General features: G+C 39.2%; 1 protein-coding gene across 1 annotated transcript in view; it reads left to right on the top strand.

Annotated features, from left to right (window-relative positions):
• Positions 1 to 16,127, top strand: part of TNKS (tankyrase) — a 144,041-nt gene that overhangs the window by 1,842 nt on the left and 126,072 nt on the right. Inside the window, exon 2 of the mRNA XM_086464640.1 lies at positions 9,776 to 10,000. Coding sequence (XP_086320766.1) covers positions 9,776 to 10,000 — 225 coding nt within the window. The remainder of the gene's footprint in view (positions 1 to 9,775; positions 10,001 to 16,127) is intronic.

Raw genomic sequence — 16,127 nt, forward strand, 5'->3', positions numbered from 1 at the left:
AAAACAGAGTTTAAAACACAGTGAACGTCTGCGGTACAGAGATGGATGTAATTTTAGTGAACCCTGGAATATAATGCTGGTTAAACTGCATGTGTGTGCATGAAGTTTGTAATGTTTTGGAAGGCTCATCTTTGGTCTGCTCTGCTTGCTTTGGAGTCAGGCTTAAAATTAGACCTTGCTGCTTCCTCTTAAAGTCTGAGATCTCAAGTTGTAACTTCAGTGCTAGTACAAGCTGTGGTGTGGAAGCTGCAGTGGTAACTTTTACTTTGATTAGAGAAGAAATGGGCAAAACTTACTTAAGGGGTTAAGGCTTTGAAAGTTGATAGTGTCAGTAAGATGTTACTGTAATAGCAATGGAGGGTGCTTTCTTGTAGCATGAGGAAAACAGCAAATGAAGTTCTCATATCTGACAAACTCCTGTATCTCTTTTTCTAGGTTTAAAGACCTTCTTTAGCTACCTTGCACATTTTATCTCAAATCACTTCAGCATGTCTGGTCCAAATGGATTTGACATGTAATAGCATTAGGCGGATTTCTTATTACAGAGATCCAGGGGCCCTGCATTTTGAAAAGGCCTGTAAAAACACTGTTGGAATGCAACTGATCTTAGGCAGTATATATCTGGCAGTGATGCAATTTGTCGATTTGACCTCCTTCTCCTTTGTGGGGAAAAGGAGAAATAAAACTTGTTTGCTTGTGAGCGTAGGAGTCTACTGTGTATATGAAGCTGTGTTATGGATAATAGCTCATGTTTTATGAGCCATACCTGAGTGTGAATTGTGTGGCCTTCACTAGGGGAACAGGACTTGGAGAGTGCAATATGCAGTGTTTTAAACTGCTTCTTTCAAACCTCTTGAAACTAAACTCTTGAATGACAAGAGTGAGTTCCACTTCTGATCTTGTGATTTGTGGTAGAGGAGTTCTTCTAATTTCTTCTTCATTTCTCAATTTTGGGGGTAGCTGGATTTTTTTTTTTTTTTTTTTTCCTTCTCCTCTGGGTACTTGACTTCTTCCCTAGCTCAGTCTGGTTTTCTCAGATGTCCTTTTTGGCAGCAGTGACAGGCACTTAAGTTACTTTTACTGTAATAGGGAAGGACAACTTCCCTAGTTCTTGTTTCTTATAAAAAGCGCTAAGTTCAGGTTACTTTGTGAGGTTTCTAGTTTCAAAATCACCTTTATTTCCTTTCTCATGATAGAAGGAAGATAAGAGGGATGACTTCTGAGAGCATTCACAATCCTTAGCGCTTAGGTACCTGGGGATAAGGTGAGAACGGAAATCTCTGTAATCAACTATTTAAAAAGCTGGGGATAGATCTAAATCTGTTTCTGGAAGTTGGAGTCATCTGTCTATTATCCACTTCCAGATAAAATGTGCACCGCCACAGCAAGTTGAAGGAACAGTGTTATCCGGATTTTCTTTATCTGGGATATCTGAATTGCCAATTGATCTGTATGAAAGGGAATAGGCTCTTCAACTCTGTGTTGAAATGTCAGCTGGTGTGCTGAATAAATCTGATCTGCTTTCGTTAGCTATTAATAAGGTAGAAATTAATACTGAGGCCATATCAGGGTGATGGAGACCTCTTTTGCAAGCAGGAAGAGGCTGATCAAAGGATCATTTTTCTTTCATCCTCCAAACTGACTGTTATTCTAGGAGAGCCTCTCTTGAAATTCTGAATGTCTTTCAGGATGTGTGGTGTTCTTCTTTCCTTTTGCAAGTAATTTGAGGGATTTTTCTGTACAGGTACACATGCTTGGAAAGAGGGAAGCTCAGTAGTGTCTCAACTGCTGTGTGGGTTGCAGGAAATGTGGGTCTCTGGTACCAGTGCAGGCTTTGGATATAGTCCAGCAGCACCCAAGGATCAGAGTAAGAAGCGTATTCTAAAGACTTGAAAGTGATTGAGTGACTTTAAAATACAAAAAAAGAAATTAAGTGGAGGTGTCAATGTATTCATAGCTTTTGCTCTCAATTTGTTCCATGAAAACTAGCTTGCTTATAACTAAAAAAAAAATTAAAAAGCAACTGTGCTAGGCACGAACAAAGGTATGTTTGGCTTAAGGTTTTATCTGTACTGGTGACCAAAAGTAGATGTCTAGGGAAGAATTATACCTTGCCCTCCTCATATGTAATACTTCTCTGAGTACTTTTCCTGCATTTTGTAGCTCAGCAACTGTTTGAGCAAGAGCGAGTTTCTACACGTTAGTAGAAGCTCATCCTGTGGTAAGGAGTTCACTAAATAATTGGACTGTTAACATCTATTAAAAGTAACTTGCTTCCTCTTGTGTTTTCCACCTTCTTCACTGGGATATCCTGTGTTCTGCTTAATGGTTCTCTTCTTCAAATTGCGTTGAGTGAGGCAAACTGTTTCACTCCCTTGGCTTTTCACTGCACTCCTTTGATCTGAAGATGTGTTGCCTCTTTTCCTTGAGAAAGATCTTAGCTGTCATTGTTGATTTCACCAGATTATGAACATCTTTGCTCTATTATATGCCCCTCACTAGTTGAAAAACTTTGTTATGCCTGTGCTGTCTGTTCTTGTAAACTGGCTTGATAAACTTGCATTTGGTGATGTTACATAGTTGACGAAATACCTTTTCAGCCGCCATAACCAAAGGAGTTGGTTTTTTGGCATGTATGCAAGAGGTAGATTTTTTTTTTTTTTTTTTTTTTTTTTTTTCCCCCCTTGAGGAATGCTGTTGACTTTTTTTTTTTTGAATGGATGGATGATTTCAGTCTGTGTGATAATGTGTCACATTTTGGGGTAGAGTGGGACTTTACTCTCAGCCTATGTATTTTCTATGAATCATTATGTGGTTGTGGGGGGTGGGGTGGCGTGTGCCTGTATTGGTCCATTGTGTTTGAAGCAGGTTGGCAGTGATGCTTTCATAGCTCCTTTTTTGTGTATCGTCCTCCATTTATAGCACTTACATACCAAGGCTGGCTTTCCAAGTCTTTTCTACCTTTAATATTCCTAGATGGGGAGGAATCCTGTGACCTTTTGTCCAAAATCCCAGCCTTTTTTCAGAATGAACTTGCTTCTTCCCTTCTGTAACAAGGTTTAGCCTTACCAAAGAGTATATATGTATTTGCTGCTGTCACCTTGATTCATGTCCTTTTAGGCCTAGTTCTTGCTCGTAAATCATTAGTATTAGCACCTCTTCTGGAAACTGCTAGATGGATGGACCTGATGGAAATAATCTGAGTCCTAGCCAATTTCTTTGTATAGCCAAAGTCATAAACTTGTCCACATCCATTTAATGAGAAGTTTTAACTCTTTCTTTTATCATGAAGTTAGCCCCTCAAGTTCTTATGCACCACGTTCTTTTAGCTTTACAGTTATTCTCTTCCTAGTGTTTAACCCAAGGATCTAGAGAGTACTAATAGCAATTGCTGAACTGTGGCTTAATGCCCACTTCTGTACTGAAGAAGAGGCAGAGATTTCCAGAGTGGCTTTTGGAACGTGTGGAGCTGGGAACACAGGCTGAAGTGCTCTTCATGGTATCAGCCCAAACTCGGACTTGGAGAAACATGTTTTTAGGTGACTTGTTAGAGCATCAGTGATATTCCTTGTTTTCTTTCTGCTTGGGTCTGCAGTAATGGCAAGAAGCTGCTTGAGGAAAGTAATTTTCTGTGACCATGCTTTTGATATTACTAGTGATAACTGTTGGAAGTCAAATCTTTTTATGAAGGCTAAAATATATAACTATTCAAGTGGATTTGTCAACTAGAAAGCTGTTAATCCTAAAAATGCAAGCTGCTTTAACCTGTGTAGGTGAGATAAGCAACTGTGGAGGCAGAAATAATATAACTACCTACTGAGTGTTCCTAGAGTGAGAGCCAGGAAATGGCAAAAGTAGTTGATAACTTATTACACATCCACTCTATGCAGAGACACCTTAATTAACCGCTCCACCCATGGCGCAGTGTACAAGTTAGCTTAAATGGCTCTGGAAAGCCTTGCTTGAGATACCATTCTTAAACTGCTCTGACTCATTTTGTTGCAGTTGTCTGATATATCCTTGCCATAGAAGAGATGTCTGACCTTAGTCAGTTGTTTGTAAAGCTATGTAACTAATTAATTCTGCCTTGTACAACTTAAAGCAGGGGTAATAATTTTCATCTGGATTCTTACGGAATAGAATGAGGAATGCAGGTTGTGTAGTCAATTAGGAAACATCCTGGTGGCATCACAGGCTCAGAGCCTGCAAAATGCAGACTTTTTCATGTAAAAAGCTGATTTGATAAATTACTGGCCTTGACTTTGGAATTCTTTTATGTTTTTTTCGGCATTTGTAGTACATGAATTCTCATGGTGTGTCAAACATATTACTTCCTAGGAAGTTTCAGCTTGCTTTGTGACTGGTAACTTGTTCTCTTGAATGGTCCTGCAATATTTTATGCAATGTATTGTATCTCTTTCCCATTTAAAATTCTTTGAAAGAGTTTAGAAGAGGATATAAATGCAAAATCTCAGACCTCCAGTAATAGTGAACCAGGTGCCCTTTTTCCCAGCTGAAGGTTCTTCAGTTTACTTGGTTAAATCACTCAGTTTGTGTTCTGCCTAGTGAAGTGGGAGAAGTGCTGGTGGCTTGTGGAAGACCTGTCTTGGGGGAAAAATCTGGTCCCAGAATATGCAGTACTGCAGCAAAGAAGTGTACAATGACTTAGCTTAAACTTCTTCCACCCATTGTGTACAGTTTAAAACCATTCTCAAAAGGTTGTGTGTCACTAAGACGTGTGCTTCTTCACTTCAAGGCCTTGTATTCTCATATGAGCTATGTTTAGTGCTCTAACAAGGGGGATTACATTTAATAAGAGCATCTTTCCTGCTTTGCCTAAGATTGTGGTAATACCTGCAGGTGTGCTTAACCTATGATTATACATTTTTGTAAAATCTAACTCGTTTTGGAGTCAATGTGTTCTTAAGAGTAAGCAGGTGAAAGGAGGAGGAAAAATGCTTTGATTAAAGTCTTCTGTGTGATAAGTTAAACTCTGCACCCAACAGCAGCTTTGCAGAGGTTGAAATTGTCATTTGGAGGACTTCATGATAGGTTGTGACTATAACTGGGCAGCATGTGGAACTGGACAGTTGTACTTAAACTGATCAAACTGACTACTTGATGTATTGTACTCATTGGGGAAAGCATTCTTCCGATTCTAGTGGGAAGTCTATATACTTATTTGGTTGGTTTTTACCAAACTTCCTGAAAATGCGTCTTGAATTTGGGAGATGAATTATGTGGCTTCTGGGAGTGTTAGTAATTAAGTGTCTAAACCGATACCATGTGAAAACTTGTGACTAACTGAATGCAGGTTTAACATGGAAGCACTAACCACAGCATGTAACAGACAATGTCAACTGATGTTCCTGTTGCTTTCCTTGCATCACTTCTCTGATTCGTCATTAAATCTGCTCACCCTGTTGCCTGTTGTTACTTAGGTTCGATGCCACAAGAAGAGATGGGACAGGACAAGCTCGTGGACTGGGAGCAGAATGTGAAGGGGGAGTAGGACAGATCTTCTTGGCAGTAGTAGTAGTAAGCATTTGGTGGTGTCTCTGTGCTGTCTTGTCTGACAGCATTTACAAGTTTTATTTAGCTTAATTTTCAAGCTGCCAGTATACTACGTAGAGCCTTTTTTTCTCACTTTCAGCCTGAAGGGGTGGGTATAAATTGGAAAAAGTCAAGAATACAGCATTGGTAAAGGACTAGTTAAGTGACGTTTTCTCTGAATTGTCTGCCTGTCTCTTGATTTATGTGAAGATGTCATAGCTATGTCCGTCTCCTGACTTTCACCAAGCCATAGTCTTCAGTTGTTTCTGTGAGGTGACTGGAGAAATGAAGAGCCTGTCGGTCACTGAATTTTTATGTTTTCTTTGGTTTGACTGAGTGTTTCACCCTTAAATTTCAGATGTTCTCTTGCAACTGCCTTTTTATAATGGGATTACAGCTTCCTTTCTTCCCTGGACAGTATGTTTTCTGAGGTACTGCGACTTGCCTGAAACTTCTAAACTGTGTAAAGCAGCTAAAATGAGGACAAAGCTTGTGCATTTTACCTTTGTAAAATAGCCCAAGCTAGTAAGGTGCTCTGCCCATGAATGTGCTTTGGAAGCTGGCAGGTGAATCTCATCAAAACACGCTTACATGCCAGGCCTTTAAATGTGACTCTCCTCCATGGTTACCCTAGTTTTGGATGTTTTCTGTAGGAACCTTCTATTTGATTGTCTTTTGAGATCTTTAATTACAGGTCCTTTCTTGGAAGCTCTTCCTTAGACTTTGTAAATTAGGGTTGCACTGGAAATATAAGAGTAGGATTTTTGAAGTAATCTTAAATGACATCACCTAAGTTTCTTCAGTTTAAACTGAATTATATGTGCTTCATCTGTCACAAATGTCTCGGCATGTGTCTGTTGTTAAAAAGGTGACCCCAACACTGCAGGAATTTCAGTAATTACAACTGCTTTGTCAGATTTGGTCGTGTGATCATTTGAAGACTTTCTGGCACTTTGTCAGTTCAAGTTTTTACAGGTTTGCTTGTGGTGGTGGTGAGCTAGTCCCATAATTGGTTACTTTTTCTCTGAAAGATGGGTAGTCTGGTGGGATAAAATCACAGTAACCTTTACTGTGCTTTTTGAGGATGGAACGGAAGAGCTAATTCACCAAAAACTGTAGTGTTTATTGTTGGCATTTCCAAAGATACCTTTATCAACAACCCCATGTCCAGCAGTACCTTGAAGAAGTATGTGTGTAGTTCTGAAAATCACAACATTGAACAATTTGAAAAGGAGTCTGGGTTTTCAGTCACTGTCAGGTTGTTTTTTTCTCGAGAGACAAGAAGTACATGTAAAGCAAATGCTCATTCAGTTTTAGCACTAGTTTTAGTAGTTCAGTCTATAAAAGCCAGAGGTTAATAAAATCTGCTGATTTACTGTTTAGTTGAAAGCATTCTTTTGTAATTCTTGTCTTGCTCAGTTTTCATTTGCCAGGCAAGTGGACAATATAAAGGTGGCAACCTTGAGGGCTTGCTTCTTGGTATTTATGCCCCAGGCCTGTTAGTTGTGCTGTGGGACCCATTTAAGCTGTTGTTTTCTATTTGAAGAATTACAGGTGATGTCCTTGCCTGTTTTATAACAGAAACAAGCAAACAAACAGATCAGTTTTCATGCTAGAAGCTGTAGTGATTTACAGTAGCAGTGGCCTTGCTGACAGTTCAGTTAAAAATGTCTTGTGGTAGCAGTTTTGTCGTGATAAATAAGTATCACTTTTAATAATTCCAGTTTTGATTTGCACACTTCCATTTCTGTAGTGTAATTTCTAATGTGAAGTGATAATTATATAATGTACTAGAAAGCTTTGACTCATCTGCAGTGGTGGACTAAAATTGGATTGCTGAGTGGGGTTCTAGTCTAGTCGTGGGCCTCTCCCTGCAGCTGGTACGGCTCAGCAGCTTGTGGAACAGCTGCTGAACTGCTGTTTAGCCCCATGCATTAAAGAAAAGACACTTTGGTGTCTGCTCAGTGTGCTAACTTGTAATGTGTGGTGGTCCAGCATCTGTGCTGCAAACAGCTGAGGGCTCTGTACAGTGGGGATGGGGGAATCCTTACAGCTATCCAAAAGGAGCCAGGCTGTACTTGTTAACCGGAGCCCTTGAGCTGTGGCACTCTACGGGATTAACCGAGGTGCAGACTGCTGCAGTCTCTACTGGATGTGGGTGTCTGTGCGCATCCGTGATGTCTTCCCTAGACTGTTCTTCCACCTGCTTGCTTGTGTCTCATAGAAGAATACTTCTTTAGGCAGAAATAAAAATATTGTTAAACTGTCATCAAAACTCTCAAACCATGGTAAGCCTTAGTAAAGGGGCTTTTTGTTTTGGCCCTCCATGCCTTAGCCATGGCATTAGTCAGCTTCTAGAAAACTTCTGTCTTTCAAGAAAGCGTGTTGAATGACTCTGTGCTTCACTGAGGAGAGTGTCAATTCCTGCAGAATGGCTGGCCTGCAGCTTGACTGAACAGTGGATGCGGAAACATAACATTAGCCATAACTGGGTAAGCTAGTGTGGATGCAAAGCTGCTAGATCTGGCTTAGAGATCTCACCGTATGGACTGTCGGGGGGAAAAGCAGGTTAATTCTGCGCCTTAAGCCTGCATAGCTGTAACTAGTGCACTACTCTGGCAAAAAGAGGGCTTAATTCATTGAAATGGTGGTCATTCTAGGGACTGCAGCTCTGGGGTAAAACGTTCCAATTTCAGAAGTCTTCATGCACGAGTTGTTGCCTGCCACAAAGGGTGCTGACTTTTGAGAACCGTTTCTGTCACTGTTTCAGTAGCATTTTGCTGCAGCTGAGTATATGGTCGCCTGGGGGAGAACTGACGACTTCTATGTTCCTGCCCTTGAGCTTTGTATTTGCCTTCTAGAAGGGAAATAATGTCTTTAGTTATGTTTTTAATCCGTGATCTGTGGAGTTAATACAATATATAAGCTGCCAATTAGCACCACCGAGATGGAATTTCACTTGCTGCAGCATAACTCACCTGTTTCATAAACATAGTTCATATATGAGGGCTTCTTCATAGTTAAGCTGGTTCGTAGCCATGATTACCAGAAGACACAATAACTCTTAAAGTGACAGTCTTTTAATCTCCAGTGATACTGCTTTTAGCTCTGAGGTTTATAAGAAATGCAACCCAACCTTTGAGATGCAACCTAGTACAAAAATGAACACTTGTATTTTAGTTCAAACTGTTCCTCTTGAGCCTGATTTTTGTTCCTCTTCTCTAAGGCAGTGGTCTCCAAAGTGGAGTATGCAAAATGTTTTATCGGGGTGCAGGAAGAAAATATATTTTGTACCATTAATAAATGTAATAGAAATTTTAAACCAGTGTTTATTTCATCTTAATCTCAGCCTTTTACAATTTCTACTTCCATGTATGTTTATAATTACATAATAGTGCAGTAGTCCATGTATATGATTTCTAAATATACATGTATTGGGGGTGCACACACAAACAAATTTTTACTAGTAGAGGTATGCAGTCAAAAAAGTTTGGAGACTGCTGCTCTAAGGCATTTGGGGGCTAGAACCTTTGCAGGTTCATCATGGACAAAAGGTAAAGGTGTCAGGGCCTGGCATGCTGACGCAGGATTTTTGAAGTGTATTAGTTTAATGATGTGGCTTTATGGTGATACTTTCCCTGGCCATAACAGAGGCTATGTTCCTAGGTTGAGACCTTCCAGATGGATTATTTCTCAGCTGAGGTCTCAGTTCTATTTATCTGTAACATCTTAGTCTGTCACTTTGTGAAAGAGCAAGAATGTTGTTTGGGTTGAGATATGGTGGTTCTGCTTGAGCACTGACAGTGTCCTTCAGGGTTTATTAATATGAGGTCTTCTCCAAGGTGAAGACCTGTATCAAGAGATAGTATGCAAGATGCTTGCTTTAGGTATGTACAGATTTATACTAAATTTTTGAAAGTAAGCTTTTATTGAAAAAGAATGGCAAGCCTATTGTAGAACTTCTTCATGAGAGAGAGTGGCAGCCAGTCAGGCTAATTATAATACAACACTGTTCACTTCTTTCATGACTGTAAGTGAATCTTCCAGCTGTTGTTTGAGCAGGTGAATATAGTCTCACTTTATGGTGAAATGAACCAAAAAGTAGAAGAGGGACATGAATAGTATCATTCGATGCCGGTACAGTGGACTAAGACTGAACAGTTATAAATACTAGATCGTGTTGTTTTACCAGACAAATGAACAGAAATATGTTCTCTTACAGGTTTTGGAAGGAAGGATGTTGTAGAGCACTTGCTACAGACGGGAGCCAACGTTCATGCTCGTGACGATGGAGGGCTGATACCCCTTCACAACGCCTGCTCTTTTGGTCATGCTGAAGTGGTTAGTTTGTTACTGTGTCAAGGGGCAGACCCAAATGCTAGAGACAATTGGAACTACACTCCTCTGCATGAAGCTGCTATCAAGGGGAAGATAGATGTGTGCATTGGTAAGTGTCTGTCACTTCTTGTATTGAAACTTTACCAGATACATGTTTTGTGCAGTTGCAATTGCAATGTGGTGGGCTTGAGATGAAAGATACTGCTTGTTCTTGAAACTTAACTTCTTTTGAACTAGTAGGTAGTGATAGTAATTTAAGATTAACTTTTGCATGATGTATAATATAAGCTTTGCCGAACTTGCAGCTGAAAAACTTACCTGGGGAGGTTGTGTAAAGTTTCCTCATCTCTTAAATTACAGTATTCAAAATCTGAATATGGAAGTTTGTCTTCTGTTGTCCCTCTCAAGAAAACTAGCTTTACTAAGTAAAGTCTTTGCTTTTTGAGCTGCTCTGTATGTTGTCTTAGTGGTTAGGAAGATGGTTAAGCTCTCATTCTTTACAGGATAGGGAAATACCTCATTAGTCCTTTGGAGCTTTGCAATACAAGTTACAGGACACATTGTTTGCTGTGGTTATATATCTTCAGTGTGTGTGCTGTAGCCTGGAGCCAGAGCGATTTCAAATAAAGTTGAACACTTTGATAATTTTAAATGTGTCTAGAACATCTAAAGAGCTTTTCAGTCAGGATGTCTTTAACTTTCATAGTTTTTCTCAGTGTACCTACCATTTAGAAAAAAAGTAATAGTAACTTCAACTTTTATTTTTTACACTTAAATCAGTTCCTTGGACTTACTTACCAATTCTGGTTCTTGTCATGTCAACTAACTTGAATAAAATGGTCTGCCTGACAAGTTTGGTTTTTTTTTAATTGAATATGGAAAGGAAAGCTTGATTTTTTTATTTTTTTTTTAGGAACTGCAGTTAAGATTATGAAAATAAGATTTATTCTGTATGTTATCCAGATAACCAGACACAATTTTCAGAATTTCAGATAATGTCTATTTGCTTAAAGACTTATTACATAAAATTCCTGCAGAGAAAGCTGCAACACTTACAGAATAAGGTCTTGCATTAGCTTTGTTGCAATACTCATGTCATTACTTAAAAAGACCACCAAAAATTGAGGGAAGGAAAATTGGAGGAAATGCCAGAATATATAAATTTTTTTTAGTCTATTTCTTCTTTTTACAAGGGATGTGATAGACTTTATTCATTTCACCTCTGTGTGTGAGGTAGAACATATGGAGGATATTCTACAGAAGTTACTGAGTATAGTTGATTATGCAGCAGTACTATGGGAAGGGATCCATTGATATAGTAGGTCCCAATATCAGTCTACTGTGACAATGGTGAATGGAAAAGTAACCTTAATTCCAGTCAGTAGCTGGAGTTTTGTATGTGACTTAAAGAAGGTAATATCTTTGGTCTGTCCGGTAGTGGAGTCTGGCTGGTTTTGGGAACTGCTGACTGAAAATACAAATTAAATGGGAGAAGGTTGACAGTAGGAGGTTGAGAAGAAAACTGATCTGTAAAGGAGGACTGGGTTTGTCTGCTTTGGAAAATATTTGTCTCGCTCAGTTATATTTATAACAAGTTACAAAACCTTGTTATAAAGCAGGAGGGGGTGCAGCATCACACCTTTGTGTTCGTAGGTGATGAGATGAAAGATGGTTGCAACAGAAGATTTTAGGATTTGGGAGGGCAGCATGGGAAGCGTCACTTTGGGTGGTTGGTCTAAAGACTCTGTGGTACTCTTTGCAGGAGATTGGGCAGGTGAGATCAAGGTGGCAGATTGTGGTACATCAAAATTGATGTACCACAATGTTGGCAGTAGTTTAAGGTTATTTAGATCTAGTTTCCGTAATCAAAGGACTGATGATAGCTTTAAAGGTATACTCTAATTCAGCAAGAATTAGTGAGCTTGGTGAAAGGAAGTACAGAATCACATTTATGGCTTGTATTACACAGAACTTCATTCTGTGTTCCATGCACAGATTAGATCTGTGACTCTAAATGTTATATGGATCATCCCCTTAGTCTAACATCTATATAAAATACTCAGCTCATGGCACTGGTCAAATCCCAAAGCTCTTCTGTTTGCTGCAGTTGTAGGGTTCCTTGGGAGCACTGAGCAGGGCTGCAGGACTAGATGCAATTCTCCTTACAAAGCTACTTGCAGGCAGATTGGAGTCTGGGATTTTTTTTTTTTTTAATTATTTTATTTCAAACAAGCAAGTGTGATGCTGTTGTGCTCAGTTTAGTTACGAATATCCATGTATGTCGTGCTTCAGTCAGATATTTGATCTGCCAACCTGAGAGTTATTACTGAAGGCAGCGTCACCAGTCACTAGATTTAACGTGTACCATAGTATGATGCTTCTTTGGGATTTGGTTGATTCCATAAAACTGCTAGGACACGAGTATAGACAAAGTCATCTGTTCTTTCTTGTTTGCAGTGAATTTTTTTTGCAATTTATATCTACTGAACAAGCATGCTTTGCTGTCTTTGGCAAGTTCTGTTTCTTTTCAATGGTTTTATATATAATTTTTATATTAAGGTCTTCGGCTTTTATCTCAAGTGTTTTGAAGGAACACGTTACACGCAGGTATAATGGAACAGTGATTGCTTAGGGTGTGAATTCTAACTAGGAATACTGGAATAGCTTTCTGGAATATATTGTACCATATTGCTATTTACACCTTAAGTGTAGACTGTTAGAGCAGGTATGATGAAAGAAATTGGCCTGTAACACCAAAACAAACAAAAAAAATCGCATTCTCAGAGTATTCCTTTTTAAACAAGCAAAGGAAGCTTTTAAAAAGCATTAATTGAAGAATAGTCTCTGGAAGTCATGGCATAACTGGCGTATTGCTTAACTCGGGTATCTGGCTGAAAAGCAATAGACTGTGTAGGAATTGGTCGTCTAGCCTCACTTTTGGCTACCTATTCTTGGCATCTTTTTCCAAATTATATAACAGGAGAGAATTTTCTATCTTCTCCTTCCCTCCTTCTGTGCTGCTCCAGCCTGCATCTTTTCTTTATCATGTCTTGCATAGAACACTGTTCTTTTGGCCGCTTTACAGGTCAAAAAGGATCAAAGTGATAATCAAACACAGTGCAGAGATGCAGCACCTTCAAGAATAACTATTTTTCAGAGAAGAACTCAAGGCATTGAAGCAGAGTGGGAAGACCAGCAAAAGCGAGGTGGTGATTGCACTACAGCTATAGAATGTTCTTCTGTCTAGCAGTGTCCTTGGAACGGAATTTGCAGGTTTATGCGAAAAGCGCTATGAGTGCTCAGCTGTACAGTCCAGTTTAGACTGATAGGTACAAACCCTGCCGCTGAGAAGCTTATGTGGAAATAAGTGTACGTGAACTGATGAAAACTTGTCCGATTACGCAAAAATTTCTACTCCAGGAAGCTGTAAGACAGCAAATGACTGACATGATTTTGTGGTGTTCTGCTTTACTGGTTGCATATTACAATCACAGGACGATGTAGGAGCTTGAAGGGAAAGGATGCAAATGTGCTCGGTTTGTGAGGAACACGGATTGCAGCTCTTTAGGTGGCAGTTGCTTTTGTGTCCTGAGTCTGGAAGTGTAGTATATCTTGGAGGATGATAAGCAGTGCTCAGCTGATTTGCTGACCATCTCTTACAATGTATGTAGTCACTGCAGATTTGTTTAGTTGCTAAGTAAGTGAATCCATTTGAAAGCTTTGTTTGCTATATGTAATCAATTTCTGGGCTAAATGTATTGAAGGATTAAAGCCAAATGTTAGATAGTGTTCTCCAGCACTTATGGATTCTAGGATTGCTTTATCTGTCAGGAAGATGCGTTTTTAGTGTCTGTGGACTGCTTCTAGAGCTAATGAAGAGTGGTTTTGTTCCTCAGTGTTGCACTTGCTTATGGAATACTGAAAGAATGGTGAACTCTACAAAGTGTGCTTGGAGGAATGCTCCAGCATTAGGGTAGTGATTGTTCTGCAGGTTGAGCTGGGGAGAAAGGATGATCTAATTCTTCATCTGAAAGTCTGTACTGCAGTCAGACCAAAGATCCGTGTAGCTCTCTCTTCTCCACTAATGGCATGTAGCAGATACTCGGAGACTATGAATGGCTTGAGTGTATCCTTCTTTCTCATGGCAGTTGGCAATTCATGAACTTGATAAAGTAGAGGCTGCGTCTGGACTGTGTTGCGTAGCTATTGGTTTACAAAATTCTTGAAAGATAGATCTACTCAGTTCTTAAATGCTGCTATACTTTTGACTTTGAAGGTGTTCTGTGGCAAGAGAATTTACAATTTAATAGTCTTGTAGGAAGAAAACAACAGTTCCTTTTCTTTAAAACATTATTCTTGATGACTTTATTGTAAGTCATTCAGGACTTTCATGAGAAAAAGTGAGCAGTACTTTCTATTTGCACTCTGCATATCCGTTGTGATTTTATAGACCTGTCTTTTCTTTCCTCTTTTTCAAGATGAAAAATTTAGTCTTCTCTTGTGTTATGCTGTTGAATATTCTTGAATTTTGGTCTTTTTTTTAAAGGTGAGGGGTTGATATGGGGGTACAGACATCAAAACTGGGTGTAGTAGATTTATTGGGTGACTTAATGTTCTTTATGTTTTGGTTTTCTGGTTGCTGAGCGCTGCATGGGAATAGCTCCAAGGTATTTCCTGAGTGGTAACAGCGCCTTTAAAACTGTGTTTGTGCAACACAGTTTTTTGTTTTGTTTTGTTTTTAACAAAAAAATAGGCTAAAAATAACCTTACAGAAGCTGTGCTTATGCAGTCTATCCAGGCTTGCTTTGCTCTCCACTGTGTGTGTTTGTGCAGAAGCTGTAGTTTTTCCTTCAGAGATTCCCTCCCCCCCGCCTCGTGGATCTCCAGTTAAGAATTGTGAGCACTGTAGGACTGCTAGCCTAAAAGTGATCTCAGGTGTCATACACCTGCTTAGTTTTTAAGGTCATCCTTCACAAATATGCAAACTGTGAGCATCTTCTGTGGTGATGCCATGATTTATGGATCTAAATGTACAGAGTACTTTAGGGAAATAAAAAAATTCCAAGTACTGAAAAGCTCCCTTCAACACTACAAAACTGTAAAAGTTTTTTTAAATTACTTTTAGTCCATAGAGTGCTAAGGATCCATCAGGAATTACTTAATACAACATTAGACCAATGTTTTTATTGGCTTCCTCTGGGCTGATTATAAAATTTCCTGCAAAGATCCCGTAGCATGATGAATTTACTGTCCCGGTGCTCTGAAGCGATCTCTAATGGTAGTGTTAAGGTGTATTTGTCTTTCTTTTGACCAGAGAACTACTTTTCAGAGAACTTTGATTTTTTTTTTTTTTTTTCCCATTACCATTTTTGTGCTTGAAAGATACAGCAAGCAAGCAAGCGAACTAAGTTTTTTAAGCTAGCAGGTTTCCCAATGTACAGGTCCTGCCCTTAGCATAGGGATCATGGTTATTTAAATGTATTTTTCTTAACATGTGAAAACATTGCTCAGCCTGCTGTGCTTCCTTAGGGCTGGGGAAGGAGAAGATTACATTAGCTATTACCTTCTACTATTGCATATCTTTACACTGAAGTATGTGGTCGGAATATGATGTGACCCCTTCCTGCAGGGCAGATAAACCTTCTGACAGGATTAAAAAAAACCCAAAACTCCAAAAGGTAGTTTTTGGGTAGAACTACTGTACAGTAAACCTTAAAGGAGTTGTCAAAATGGTAATTTGCCCAATCATTGAACTGCTCATCTGTTTGGTCACCTTGTAGAGAAGGCATGTACAACAACAGATAGTGAAATTGTTACAATTTACAATATTTTTGTCCCTTGATATTTTAGAATGCTCAAAGCATTTTGCCTTCCAGAGGAACTGTATCGCTCTAAAAGTTAGAGCTGTGTCTGATTTTACTACTTGAAAAAGAAAACAAAACAAAACAAAAAAATCACAAGAAGTGCTATCAAAGAGCTAAATTGTGGCACAGCCAGTTCTTTTTGGTGTGGGGAGTTGAGTGGGGTGAGGGGGAGAAGCTTTAGCATCTTAACTGAAGAATGATTACGATGACTATAGATTTAGCTGTAGATTGACAGAAGCCTGTAAGAAGACTAGTAGCTTCTTAGTAAGTATTAGAGGGGAATATTGGTAGTTGAGGTACATTAGGAGCTGGTTATGCACATTGTTTGTTGGAGAGATGTACTGAATTCCCGAAGAGTCGCTTGGAGAACTG

Source organism: Leptosomus discolor, chromosome 4, assembly GCF_034619465.1.
Source record: "Leptosomus discolor isolate bLepDis1 chromosome 4, bLepDis1.hap2, whole genome shotgun sequence".
Taxonomy (NCBI): domain Eukaryota; kingdom Metazoa; phylum Chordata; class Aves; order Leptosomiformes; family Leptosomidae; genus Leptosomus; species Leptosomus discolor.